This window comes from Aquila chrysaetos, chromosome 3 (assembly GCF_900496995.4).
Source record: "Aquila chrysaetos chrysaetos chromosome 3, bAquChr1.4, whole genome shotgun sequence".
Lineage (NCBI taxonomy): Eukaryota > Metazoa > Chordata > Aves > Accipitriformes > Accipitridae > Aquila > Aquila chrysaetos.
The window spans coordinates 51,848,345-51,862,440 of record NC_044006.1 but is presented as its reverse complement, the minus strand read 5'-3'; the positions used below and the strand labels follow the sequence as shown (position 1 = coordinate 51,862,440).

The 14,096-nt window shown below is 37.6% G+C and overlaps 1 protein-coding gene across 2 annotated transcripts in view; it reads left to right on the top strand.

Annotated features, from left to right (window-relative positions):
* COL1A2 (collagen type I alpha 2 chain) overlaps nt 1-14,096 on the top strand; it is a 41,912-nt gene that overhangs the window by 3,176 nt on the left and 24,640 nt on the right. The window contains exons 3-16 of one of the 2 annotated variants that reach the window (XM_030009146.1): nt 71-88; nt 746-781; nt 2,438-2,521; nt 3,900-3,956; nt 6,231-6,275; nt 6,380-6,433; nt 6,735-6,788; nt 7,179-7,232; nt 7,749-7,802; nt 8,067-8,120; nt 9,784-9,828; nt 10,062-10,115; nt 10,225-10,269; nt 12,759-12,812. In XM_030009146.1, the coding sequence (XP_029865006.1) occupies nt 71-88; nt 746-781; nt 2,438-2,521; nt 3,900-3,956; nt 6,231-6,275; nt 6,380-6,433; nt 6,735-6,788; nt 7,179-7,232; nt 7,749-7,802; nt 8,067-8,120; nt 9,784-9,828; nt 10,062-10,115; nt 10,225-10,269; nt 12,759-12,812 (708 nt within the window). Of the gene's footprint in view, nt 1-70; nt 89-742; nt 782-2,437; nt 2,522-3,899; nt 3,957-6,230; nt 6,276-6,379; nt 6,434-6,734; nt 6,789-7,178; nt 7,233-7,748; nt 7,803-8,066; nt 8,121-9,783; nt 9,829-10,061; nt 10,116-10,224; nt 10,270-12,758; nt 12,813-14,096 lie in introns of both variants that reach the window. The other variant, XM_030009145.1, reaches the window with a different exon arrangement.

Sequence of the window (14,096 nt, the reverse complement as noted above, 5' to 3'; positions counted from 1 at the left end):
ACATTATTTTAGTTTAAAATATTGGGAGAAAGTGTGTCTTTTTTTTAATTCTCTTCTTTATTTTTTCCAGACACCTGCAGGGCGGAAGGTAAGCATTTTTATTTTTCTTGTGTGGAAATGGAGATGATATCAGATATTCTTAGGCAGATTAATATTTTGTTGAATATTGGATGAAGGGAAAAACAACCACATTCATTATTTCCAGTGTTCCCTGAGAACAGCAGTAGCACTGAGATGAGTAGGAAGTAAAAAGGAGGAAACAATGGCTGCAACATCTTAACAGCAGGGTAGATTCAAATATTGGATATAAGCTGCTTTACCCGAGAGCAGAACTAAGCCTACCAAGAACTCAACTGAGTTCCTTTGGAAAGATTTACATGAATTGAAGAGTACAGCAATATCCATACAGGTCTAAAAGGCTAAATAGTTTCTACTTTATTTCTAAAAGTCACTCCTGTTAAATTAGAGACAGTTATCCAGCAGAGACTAAAACCAACTTTGCAAGTACTTCTGTGGACTGTGCAGTGATAATTTTAACTGACGTAGTAATGACAGTGACTAGTCAATTTCCAGTAAGTTACTGTGGAAAAAGAATATGCTGTCTGTGGAAAGTAGCTATCGGACTTGTATGTGCAGTCTGCTTTCCCTTTTTCATGTACACTAATTATTTTTAATGTATCTGTTTCCCTGTATCGTCCTGGAAAATTTCCATGGTAACTCATTAAGTTTTATTTTCTTCCAGCAGGGCCCTAGAGGAGACAAAGGGCCACAGGGAGAAAGGGTAAGGAATTAGATTGACGTTCATTTGTTTGTGATCTTTGAACAGCAGTTGTTGGAAGACAAGTAGGAAAAAACTAAGTTTAGGCATTGATGTGAGATTAAATGAATGTACCTGTAGAAGCTTGCATGTACAATTTCATTAAAAAGAAACCAAGTTACCTGTGTACCAAATTCTGCCCCAGCAATACCTCACCAACCTAATTATGGTCATTGTGCCTGAGCAGATGCGGTTGAGTTCAGACAGCAACCTAGCAATCCAAGTGATGGTTTGAAAAACTTTTTTCCAACTGCCCACAGTGGAAATAGTGCATGAAAATGCAGAAGGGAAAGTTGACACATAAAGATATAGTCTTTGAACAATATGGCATGCAGATAAGCTTTCTGTATCAAACCTGAATAGACAAAGCTAGCTTTGAGGATCGTTCATTATCTGTGCCTCCAAAGATGGCTTGAAAAAGCTCTCTTCTTGGCAGCTAGGCATTTGTCATCTACCTTCTCTTAGTCAAAGCAGATATTGTACTGTTAAAGGCTACTGTAAAAGTAACCATAAATAAGGACAGTTGAATAACTTAATTGTAATGTTAATTCATATTGCTGATATCTGCTTTTCGGATTTGCTTCTGCATCATTGCTGCTTTTTGTAAGGTGGTATTCTGAAATTCACATCCTTATCTGGGCAGTGTGTAGTTACCATGTATCTTTTTTGTATCTTCTGAAAATGGAAATGCCATACTACTGATAGGTAGCTCTTGAAGATTTCTTAGATCATAATATGCTGAAAAACATAATGGGAACTATTAGGAAGAGTATATCTGTATCGTCCACTGGATATTTGCTTTAGGCTACCACTAACTGAATTTGTTTAATGAAATGAGATATATTCTTTGTCCTGAAGGCAGCAGACCTAATCCTGCTCCTTTAGAAATCAGTAAGACTTTTATTACGGATTTCATCTAGCACTGAACTAGGTCTAAAATACAGACCAATTGAAATACTTCACCTCAATTGCCATGATGGCAAAACTTGACCAGTTTTGTGCATTGAGGATGAAAGAATATAAGGGCAAATGTTGCTGGACTGAACACATGTAATTTCAAATTACAAAAATAATTGTAAAAAGTTCTGACAGTGGTAGCACAGTGACAGTATCAAAAGAGCACTGCTTTATTGTCACTGAATTTGCAATTATACCAGCAAATAGTCTAGACTGATTAAAAACTGGCCTTTGACTTACTCTGGATCTGTGTGAGTTTGTACCAGTAGGGCTGACCTCTGCCAATCCTCAGTTGGTCAAATTTTAGGCTCTCACTAACAGAATGTGACAGGTTGCGTGGGTTCACGTGGGTCACTTGGGTTTCACGGGTCCAAAATTTGGTCGCTTAAAATGAAACTTCCCAATTTGGAGATTACACTTTGGTGGCGTGGCCCCATAAATCTTCTTAAATATGAAACTACAGTAATTATCTGATATGAGGTGTGGCAAGGCAATGTAAATTCAGGCTATATTTATTTTCTAAAGTTAGCCATTTATTGAAACTGCATATATAGAACTGCTGTAGTGTGTGGTGTAGGTCCCTGGTTGTTAATGAATTTATCACTTCAGAGATTTCTTTAGCTACTTCTAATGTTCACTTTATAATCCTCTTTTTGACTCTAGGGTCCACCAGGTCCACCAGGCAGAGATGGTGAAGATGGTCTACCAGGTCCTCCAGGCCCCCCTGGTCCTCCAGGTCTTGGCGGAGTAAGGCATCCAAACTTTCTATTACTGAAACTGATAATCTCTGCTTTGTGACTAAGACTAAATGCATATCTGCTGGAAAACACTGATGTTGCATTGGAGAGTAGAGGAAACATTCTCTTGTGATCTGCAAGAAACTGATGGTCCCAGTTCTGATGAAACTCTCCTTGGGATGTATATTTTCCGTGGCAAATTTGGATTCTGTATGCAACAGGGACTTACGCACAGGAGCAAATCAACCCTGTTAATTAGCATTAAATTTATACAGCCATAATGTGTATGGATTAGGAATCAACTAAATGAAACCTGTGCTGCTAAGCAGATGGGGAAAAGAAACAGCACTTTGTGGTTGGGTTCAAGAGACAGCAACTGTATTGGAATAAGCTGAAGAAGCCTACCCTTAAGCTGAAACTCTATACTTAAAAGTCCTTTAGAATTTTAGAATATCTTCCTTTAGAATTTTTCATTTCTATCTGTATTCATGCTGCAGAATGTAAGTGGACTGTGTCGCATACACACTTTCTGCAGAAGTGTCCATCATCTATTCTCTACAGAATACTGGCTTTAACTCTTTGCTTGACATTAGCTTGCACAGGGAACATGAAGACATAGTGTCATATTGGTCAAGTTTAGTAAATAATCCTGTATGGAAGAATACTCTTTTGCCTTCAATTTGAATAGCAATAATTTGTTTTCCTATTAGCAACCCCCAAACTGCTTTCATTAATTTCTATTATTTTTATATGCTAATAAAACAAAACAAGCAAGAAAAGGATTTTCAATTGTGTTGTATAGAACTTTTTTCCATTTTAGTGAAGAGGGAAAACATACTCCACAAAACTAGATGTATATTTGCCTACATAACAAAAACATCAAAAATCCAGTGCAGTGTTTCTGAGGCTGCATGCTCCTCAGATCTTTCTGAAGCTGAAGGACCCACCTCATCCGATAGTAAGTCAGGGCTGGTACATGGAATTTTATTTAAGCAGTGCAGTGAAAAAATATGCATAACATCCCTCATTGGAAATTAGGCAGAAAGATTTGAGGGTTTCAAGAAAGTTTTCAATTTTAAATGAGTGCTGAGTTTACATTCTTAATTTTCAGTTCACACTATTGCAATGCCTCTCTATTGCTACTGCATAGATATTTGAGGCCATTGTGTGAAAGGGCCTTCCTAGTAAAATAAAGTCTTTCTGGAAACAAGTGAATAGAACTGTATTTATAATAGGGCCATGTTTACTGAGCTTTACATATGCTGCTTTAACATACGATATAGCAAGTATAGCAAGTCAGATGACAGTCAGATGTAGGATGATAATTTACTTTAAAAAGTATTGATAAATTTTTAGTATTTTAATTTCAAACTTTTTATCTCCTACAGAACTTCGCTGCTCAATATGATCCATCTAAAGCCGCTGATTTTGGCCCAGGACCTATGGTAGGTATATGATTTAGTACTTGATAACTTGCATAAATAACATGTTTAGTATTTTCCTTTGAGTCTAATCGAGCTGTATTAATGCAAAGCATAGTGTTAAAATTAGTGTTTTGGTCATCTATTGAGTCAGACTGTCAACTGATCCTTTGATGTAGGACAATGTGAAGTGTTTGAAATATAGTCTTAGGACTTGAAATATGGTCTTGGGACCGTATATTTAACTTGAATATAGCACTACTGGGTCTTGTGCTTTAATTGTGTCTGACCACACTTTTATGAAACAGTGAATCTCATAATCTGATGTCAGATAACACATGTACTTTGATACAGTATTACTTTACCCATATTGAGACAGAAGATTGTGTTTTAGGAATAAGATCGATTGTAAAGCTGCTCTTTAAAGCAGACATAGGTCTAGAAAGTAACTCAGTATCTCAGCTCTGGTTGGTGACCATTTTTCTCCCATGGGTGTACAACCCTTTTGATATCCTTGGATTGCACAGGTTTGGTAGGAAATTGGCCACCACATTTGGTTCTCAATAATTGAATGTTAGTACTTGCTATTACAAGGCTATTCTGAGGAGGAATCTTTGTCGGTTACTGTATACTATTCCAAATGGACATTTAAGGAGTCTATTGCCTTTCAACATAAATTTCTAACCCTTCCTAATGTTAGCAGGTATTTTCAGTGCACATAGATAACAGAATATGGGTTAAATTCACCACACACACTGACATCACAGACGATGCATCTGATGGGTGAGCAGCAGGATGAAGGCTGCCCAGGATTATTCTGGGTCAAGTGCTTGTTTCCATTCCTGAAAATAGTGTAATATTAAATGAATTTTTGAAAGTATTTTTGCATCCATTTAGATACCTAATATAGGAAAATAGGCGTATCTTTAATCAAGTTCTGCCCTCAGTGTCTGACAATAGATCAGAAAATTCGGGGTGTCACAATTGCTAAGTTCCAATTTTTGAGTCATTTAGGGTTCATCTGACAGCAACAGCAGTAGAATCTACCTACTGTGAGGAAATTTTAAGTTTCATAAAGAAAATATGAGTGATTGGGAAGATAGAAAAGGACGGAAATACAATTATGGAATATAATTTGTGAAGAGATTCACAGGGCTTATGCAGCACATATGATTCAGACTGTCCAGAAGCCAGTATTTTTCCTAGAATTACTGCATATTTTTATAGCCACAAGATTGCTTTAGCTTCCATAAGTAAATGCCTGTATATAATACGCATTTATTCCCCTTAATAAAAAGTATTCGGTCTTACGGGAAAGCTACATAAGCCATTGCAAAGCTGGCACATGATTTTAATCTTGTAATCAGAAAATCTAAAAGAGTTCCCAAGAAAGTGTTAAAACCAATTAAAAATACAATGATTTCTATTGAAACATCTTATAAAACATTCATTTTGATAATAGAAAACTAAATTAAATTTCAGTTCAAAGTTGCTTGCTTACTAAAGCTTCAGACAGCTGTTAAAGTTCAGTAATCTATGGAAATTTCCTTTTTAAAAGTGATTTTTGACCCCTTTTTTTTTCAAGATGTATGTAAATTCTAAATTCAGTCAAGAAGAATATGTTAGTGACTTATTTTGGAGGTGAAATGAAGAGAATTTAATCAAAAACAGAAAACAATGAAATATTTAAATAGAAGCTGATCATTATTTGAAATAGATATATACACAATATGTATAAGAGTTGTTTGATTTCTTTCCAAACTTGTGTGTGAATGTCCCAGTTCATGGTAGTACTGCCACTTACATACCTTTATTTTCCCTTTTACCTCTCTACCGTTTTAATGATCTTATTCTCCAACATCTGTTCTTGAAAATCATGATAAAATTGACGGGCCCAAAAATACAACCTTTCTTAATGTGTTGTTATGACCCTCATCTTTAAGCTCTGGAAGGTCATGCACAGGAAGGGAGAGAGTACATAGAAAAATGAACCAATGCACTTGTTAACAAACCAGAATAGATTAACAAGTCTAATCTCAAAGTTCCCAGCCATAATGGTACATTCCTAATCATTTTACTGGATTCTGTGCTGGTTCATTGCCATTAGAAGATCTGTTTGCACTTGGACTGCCTGTGCAAATTCATGCAGATCTCTTAACTTCCTCTAACTTGGTTTGGACATTGCACACTGAAAACTGCAATGCTTACCAACATTTTAGGAATACCAGGAATTGGTGTTATAGATGAGTTTATATAATGGTGATGTTTTTTAAAGATTTTGTAATTTTTCTCCCATAGGGTTTAATGGGACCTAGAGGCCCACCTGGAGCATCTGGACCCCCTGTAAGTACAGTCTCGTCTCTCCTACTGACTAATTAACATTGACATACCTGTAAAATCACAAAATAGCTTGGTCAAACACTAACAAAATCTCCCTCCTCTTCTAGGGTCCTCCTGGTTTTCAAGGCGTTCCTGGTGAGCCGGGTGAACCTGGTCAAACAGTAAGTACAGTTTCACATACAGACACTGTTAGCATTAGAAATAGGACACCAAAGCAGGCTTGTAATGCTTAGGCCCATTTCTCCTATCCATATGCACATCCTTGAATGTTTGAATTGAATATTCCTGCTTGATCCTGTTACAGAAACAGAGATGAACACTCAGATTCAGACTCCTTCAGATTGGAATCATAAAGTGCAAAGTCAATTAGGATCCAGCTATGCCCCAACTCAAGTCAGAAACCAGTGAAAAGACTTATCTGAAGAACGATGCTTTAAGCAATCCTCAATCTATTTTTAACAGGGTCCCCAGGGTCCTCGTGGTCCCCCTGGTCCTCCAGGAAAGGCTGGTGAAGACGTAAGTGGTTATTAAATGTTTCTCATCTCTTTTGGGGCAGTGATTCAACTCTAACATTAGGTTATTGTTAAGCTAAGCATTCTACTGGCCATAGTTTTTACATTGTTCTATAATACTGGGTAGAATAAATAAACCCCTGAAATAATTTTTTATGGTACAAGAGCTGCTGTATGTTGGAAATGTACAGAAAAATGGATAACTTCAAAACCTCTCAAAATACGTTATTTAGCTTCATGAATACGGGGAGAGGGAAACTTGAAAGCTAACAAGCTCTGTATATTTATTGAAAAAGAGAAACTTTGCCAATGTCTTTTCTGTTTTTTAATGGTTTATGTTGTTGTTTTATAAAATGAGTTTTCCTTCTTAGTGCATTATTACTGCATTTTTTAGGGTCACCCTGGCAAACCTGGAAGACCTGGTGAGAGAGGTGTTGCTGGCCCTCAGGTATGTAGTGATCTACTGTATACAATACAAAACAGTTTTCTTATCAATGAAACCTAACAATATTTCTGAATTGCACCACATTAACAACATACTAATATTCCCTATATGGATTAATCCAATTTTGGTTCTTACTTTCAGGGGTATCATATAGTTATGTTTTTGTTTTGTGTTCCACTTCTCACCCCCCCAATAAAATTAGTGTAATTAGAACAGAAGTGATATAGTGACGAGTTACACAGGAGCAGGTGAGCAGGCACCTTGGCATAGAAAGCTAAAACAGCTGTGCTATCACATGTTAATGCATGAAATTTCTGAGATTCAGAACTGGAAAATCAGGTTGATTACTGTTAGTCTTGGAACAAGTCTGGTCCTGGGAGGTTAGGAAATGGACTGTGTTCCTCACTTGAATGATCACAGCCCAAATCTAGTCATTAATTTTATTGAAAGACTTTTTCTTTCTTTTTAACTGCAGTATATAATAGGAGAGACAATCATTCATGCACTGTGTGTTTTTAGGGTGCTCGTGGTTTCCCTGGAACTCCTGGTCTCCCTGGCTTTAAGGGAATTAGGGTGAGTATATACATACTTTTTCCCTGAATAGTTAAGACTGACAACTCTTCAGCATACTGAAAACCCCTGAGTTAGGAGCACATGAACCTCTTTGAAGGTTTTAATATCTCCTGATATGAAAGACTGATTTTTTAAAAAAATAGTAAGATTATATTACGAAAACATTTTGTATGGAAAGAAGGATTTACCTTACAAGACTAAGAGTTTGCGTATAGCCATTTGTGGGAAAATATATATTAATATTTATTTTTCTACTCAATATAGGGACATAGTGGTCCGGATGGTCAAAAGGGACAACCTGGTACTCCTGGCAACAAGGTAAACATGAAATCTGAAAATGTAGGATGCATTTGTAGCTCTTTCTAGTGAAAGACATATGAAGTCCCCTCCAGTCAGTCTTCCATGTTGTCTTTAAACATTGACCAGCTGCAATAACCTAGAAGTCAGTGGATCCATGTAGGACAAATACATGCATCTCAACCTGAGAAATCATTCCTGGAGCCTTATTCTTGAGCCCTCAGTCAAGTTAGTACTTTCAATGAGTAGGAGCTGCAGAATTGGGCTCCTGATGACTGACTGTCCAGCAGCACTTACGACTGATTTTGCTATCTCTGCTCTTCTATGGATTGTATTTTGCATTTTCATGGGGTTTTTTAAAGCACACTAAAATGAAAACATCTAATTCTTCTACAAAATTCTGCTGTGTGAGACACATGCTCTAGTGTAAGGATTTCTGCTAAAAGTTTGGATAGATGCAGTGCTCTTCTGAGTTAAGGCTATTTGATCGTCACAGTCTTTTTCCTTTTTACCATCTTCAGATTAGTGCAAATTTGAACACTATTGTTAAAAAAAATGTTTTTAAATATGGTCTAGAAACATCTCTAGCAAACTCTTCCTCTCTTAGTTTCTTCTTCTCCCATTCCACCCCAGTGCCTAATAGCAGTGTTCTTAAAAAAACATGACTACAATATTGGGTCGTAGGAAATTTTAATGCTGCTGCTCCTATTCACAGGAGATTTGTATTCAAGAACTTTTAAATATAACAATGAAAAGCTCAAATACTAATTCTCCCTCTTGCTTGTTTCTAATAGCTTAGCACTACTTGCTTATAGAGTTATTAATTGTAACATAGCATTCTCCAATATCACTGCAAGTTGTTAACCTTCAGAAAAAGTTTGGTAAAGAGGTAGCAAACACTCTGTCCAGTCACTGCAGATTAAAAGCAGGTAAAGCAATTAAGTAAAGGAAAGAGTAGTTATTAGCAAGATTGCTAATGTGACTGGAAAACACAAGCATAATAAACCAAGGTCACTCATGATATAACTCTGCTGAAAGCAGTGATGAAGGCAAAAACCTGTGTTCTTTGCAGCATTTAAGACTAGGTGCATTCAGATATATTCAGGATACAAGTGGTGTAGGACAAATCTTGTTAATATAGACCAGCCTAGACCAACTGCAGGCTTGCTGAGAGTCGTGTTTTAATGGTTGTTACTCATATCTTGGTATTTTTGGTCTTAAGTTAAAAATACCTGAGGCAGACCCTTATTTCCAGCCATTTGACAGGAACTTTGTCAATTTAAGGCAAAAGAAAGCATCACTCTGCTTCTGCTCTAGCTAAAAAAAAGTTGCTGATTGATCTGAATTGGTAGTTGACTATCCAGGCCCTGTCTCTTAGGTATGTACTACAGAGTAAATATCAGAATAAAGAAAGGGGGTAAAGAAAGCTGACATGGGTAAGAGAAGCAACTTGTTCTGGCCCTCTTCTAAGAGGATTCCAACTGGCCATGTTCCAGTATATGCAGGGACAGTCACAGTCTCTGCACCCTCAGGATTTGATGTGCTGTTATTGTATACTGTGGTACAAGTGCTACAGAAGACAAAGACGGTAGGATCCAGCAGTTGAATATCTCTCTAGATAGTGTTGTGCTATCTGTCCAAAGCATCCTTTAAGTAACTCAAGCCTGCAAACTTTTTTTCATAGGGAGAACCTGGTGCCCCTGGTGAAAATGGTACCCCAGGACAACCTGTAAGTATTTACTGCTGCTGTGGACAATGATAATCTGATAGATATGGTTCAGCCAGCATTTTGGTCAATTTTTGTCATCAGTGACACTCCAGGTAGCTGGATACTCTAATGTAATAGTATGTGAATATTTAGAACAGAATTGCCTGGCTGCAACACACTTGGTATAGAGACTTAGAAGAAGAAGTCTTTGTCAGTGAATAGATATAAATGAGTTAATTTAATTTTTCCTTCAGGGTGCTCGTGGTCTCCCTGGTGAGAGAGGAAGAATAGGTGCCCCCGGACCAGCTGTAAGTGGCTTCCCATCTGTCTGTTTGTCATCATGACCAGCTACTTACTATGGCTTTCTCTGATCTTCGAATCTCTTTTCAAAATATTTATCATGTTCTCTCCTCACAGGGTGCTCGTGGAAGTGATGGCAGCACTGGCCCCACCGGACCTGCTGTAAGTTTCAGTCTTGATCTTTGACAATCTGGTTCCATTAGGCCTTGTGTCCCTCTTTCTGTTTACAGAGGATTTCATGGGCTTCCCAGAAGTCTGTTGTGTGGATGTTTTTAACACAGTTCTTTGTTGCTTATCAGCCCATCACAAAAAGAATCAGTAAAACATAAACCCTTTGCAGACAATATCCTGAGAGCCTCAGGATTTATATTAAGCACATCTGTATCAAAGGAACCAAATATTCTCTCATTTGCACTGGTGAGTTCATAGGGAAACACCCAATGAACAGAATTGTCATTTCCAACAGTCTAACAGAACAGTTCTCATCCCAAAACTAAAGAGACTTTATACCTTTTAACAGATATATATCATGCATGTGTTGCAGATGTATATAATTACATACACCCTAAAACTATTACATGCACTCCAGGACACAGCTTTGCATCTGCAACATTGTCCTGTCTGACTAACAGGAGCTAACCTTTTTCATTTGCCACTGATACCTGAGTTATGTGAGCTAGTGTGAAAAGCCGGTAAGATCCAATTGTCCTGATCTGACTGGTAAACAATAACTATTCTAATAAGTGCTAATCCAATGCAGATTTTTTCATTTAAAAGGAGTTAATTTTGCCATGGCATACCATGACTTCAATAAACCTCATTTATTTCAGTGAAATAAATGTGTGTACAGGGGTATAGTTTTGAAGCTGTAAAAAAATTCAGGAATAGCACAGAATAGTTTTTCCTTCCTGCCTTTAGCTTTGCAAAAGTTGATTTTAATACTCCTTGTCACTTGAAACATCTGTTGTGCTTTAACAGAGTAGAATGTTAGCGTAGGTGTGAATTTTGCTTTAGTTCTCCCATATGGGGTATTTAAAAAATATATGTGATTGGGCATTTAAATTGCAGGCAAATAGAGACCTTATAGCTAAGATCTGATGTTATACTTTGTAGTAGAAACAAAACATTTTAGCTGTCTTGAAGGCAACTGAGTTACTATAGGAGAAATATGCTGGAACTGCTGATTGCAGAGGTGTTAGTCTGAATGGGCAGCAGCAGAGAGTTGCATTGGGTCCCAGTGTCTATGCCAGGCTAAAGTTATTTTACACATACTTAGGTTGTGATGCTGTAAACATTCTGCATAGCACTTACTAACACCCTTTTTTTTTTTAAACTAAAACAGAAGTAATTTTTTATTCTGCTTGCCACTGGGAATTTAAAACATAAAAAGAGTCACTGCAATGGAAATTCTGGAAGTTTTTTTCATGCGTATCTTAAAGGGCATTTGGGATTTTTTTCTTTGCTTATGCAAAACTGGTGAGAATTCCAGGTATCCAGTTTATAACAAAAACAGTAGGTTATACAATGTTGGAAGCCAATTCCTCTTTGTTATACCAGCTGATCCATTTTATTCCCTTGGATTTGTGAGGCAGTTTTAAAGTAAGTGTTTATAACTGAAAGATGTTAGCTCACAAAAAAGTAGATATCAGTCCCCAATAGCTATGAGTGAGTTGAATATTTCATTAATAAATGAAGAAAAACTATCCCTTTGTATTTGTATGCATTAAAGAATAACAAAGGCTATGAATCCATCAGTGTATCGGATCTTGTGGTGTCTGGGTACCGTACATTAGGAAGCTTGTCCCATTCTAATTACAAATCTCACAGCAATAACCAGACATAGTAGAATCAGTAAAAGGCTCTCTTCAAGCTGACATGCCGTTGCCTTTGACATAAAAAAACCAAAACAGTTTAATGAAAGGGCACTGGGGCTGCACGTCTTCACTGCCTCAAAATGTATACTCTGGGAATGAATCAAGATTTCTAATCCATTCGCATGTTAGAATCAGCTCCTGGCCTCCGCTTCTGTCAAGCCTGATCCAATTTCTAGTACAGTTTTACGGACCTCAATATAAGTTGTGCCAAGCACTGGCTTGTAAAGTGGTGCAGAGATCTTAACCCTCTTCCCATGCATGGAGAAGGACAAATGCTGTCATCAACACAGGGCTCTTGTGTGTGACCCGTAGTTCAGAAGGACTACTGGTGTGAAAGCGTACACAGTTACCCCTGCACAGTAAACGTATTAGAACCAGCCACCTAAGACTTGCATTTGCAGGATGCAATGCTCCCCTTCATTCATTGTGGGACTGTACAGCAAGAAATCTTGCCTTGCAGATGCCTGCCTCTGCCCATCCTATGTTTATTCTTTCTCAGGTGTTTGGCCTCAAGGCAAGGTTTTACCACTTGTTGCTTAATTCACACTTCTTTAGCTGCACTGCAAATGTTTTTCATCATTGACCTCACTCTTAACTGTTTGTAGTGAACCAGATCTGTCAGTTTGGAATTACAAAAGGCAACTGATATTCTGAGATGGTAATGTGCTGAAGTGTCTAAGTAAATGTGCATTTTTTTTAATCTGTTTACTTCAGCAAGCAACATGTTTCTGACATCACTGAACACCTTTACACAGCTGCTTCTCTTTCATTTCCTAGGGCCCTATTGGTGCTGCTGGTCCTCCAGGCTTCCCAGGTGCTCCTGGTGCTAAGGTATGAACATCTGCTTCTACTGGTACATTTGATAGTGAAGATGAAATATAGTAACTAGTATTGCTAGGCAGCAAAAAACCACCCTCTCTGAAATGGGAGTGCTTTCTTATCAGTTACAGATCAGGATGAGGATGAATCCCTACAGTATTTGGAGAACATCATATGTGAATGCTATTTTAAAATACAGCAGTTATTTCACAGCTGAAGATTGATGCTAGGCAGGTTCAGGAAGACACATAACCTCTTTGGGTTTTTTTACTGCTTTCTAAGTGGTGCAGTTGTATCCACCTTCAAAGGGTGACATGGTTCATAACAAATAAGAAAAGTAGCAGTTTACATCACTTTACAGAAGTAGTGGAGGACCAAGAAGGTGCAGTTGAGTATCAAGCTCTTTCCAACCTAAGTTCTTGAAATTACAATGGAAAAATTGCACTTAAACTTTTCAGGTTTAGGGCAGTACCATTTTGCTCTTGCAGACTATAACTTAGATGACTCAGTTTATTGCTTAGATCTTAGCATTTTTACCTGGGTAAGAGTCTCATTATTTTGAATTTTACTTTGTCCAAGGAAGGACAGAGGATTTGGGGCAACAGTATGCCATATACTGCATTTACAAATTTCACTGACCATTTGCCAAGAAGCTCAAAGCTGCATACGCTTATATGTAGTGTGATACAGTTTTTCACCCGTAACACAAGTACACAAACTCCATGTCACAACAGACAAAACTCATCTTGATCCACCTTTAGAAGAAAACAGAGTATTGTTTGCTAGACCTCTTAATATTAACTGCAGGAAAGATGAGGAAAAGTTGAGATCCCATTCTGGTTATTCCTGTCAAAAGGCAAGACTTTTGGAAACCATGAAGTCTTCTCTGATGCAGATGTGAGTGTGGTTACAGCATGTAATTTCAAGAGAAGACTGCCTACATGTCCAGGGTGAACTCTGACTACTTTGAGAATTGCTGAAGAGAAGTTGCCATTGTATTCAGCTTTTTGTGGTAGACTTAGTGAATACAAGCTTCTGAGAGTAAAACTAAGAACATTTTTTTCTGTCATTTACTCTACTGTGAACACTATCCTACAGCGCTCTGATCAGGCATCAGTGCAAATGGCATCTTGAGGTGCAAGATAATGGTCAGTTAGTTCTCATACACTGTAAGGCATCTCAGGCCGATGCTGGAGGCACATGGCTATAGATAATACTGGAATCAGAATTCTGATTTCCTAGATCAACCTTCTGCGTAATTCTTGGCGATAGCGTAGCTTCTCAGATAATGCTAAG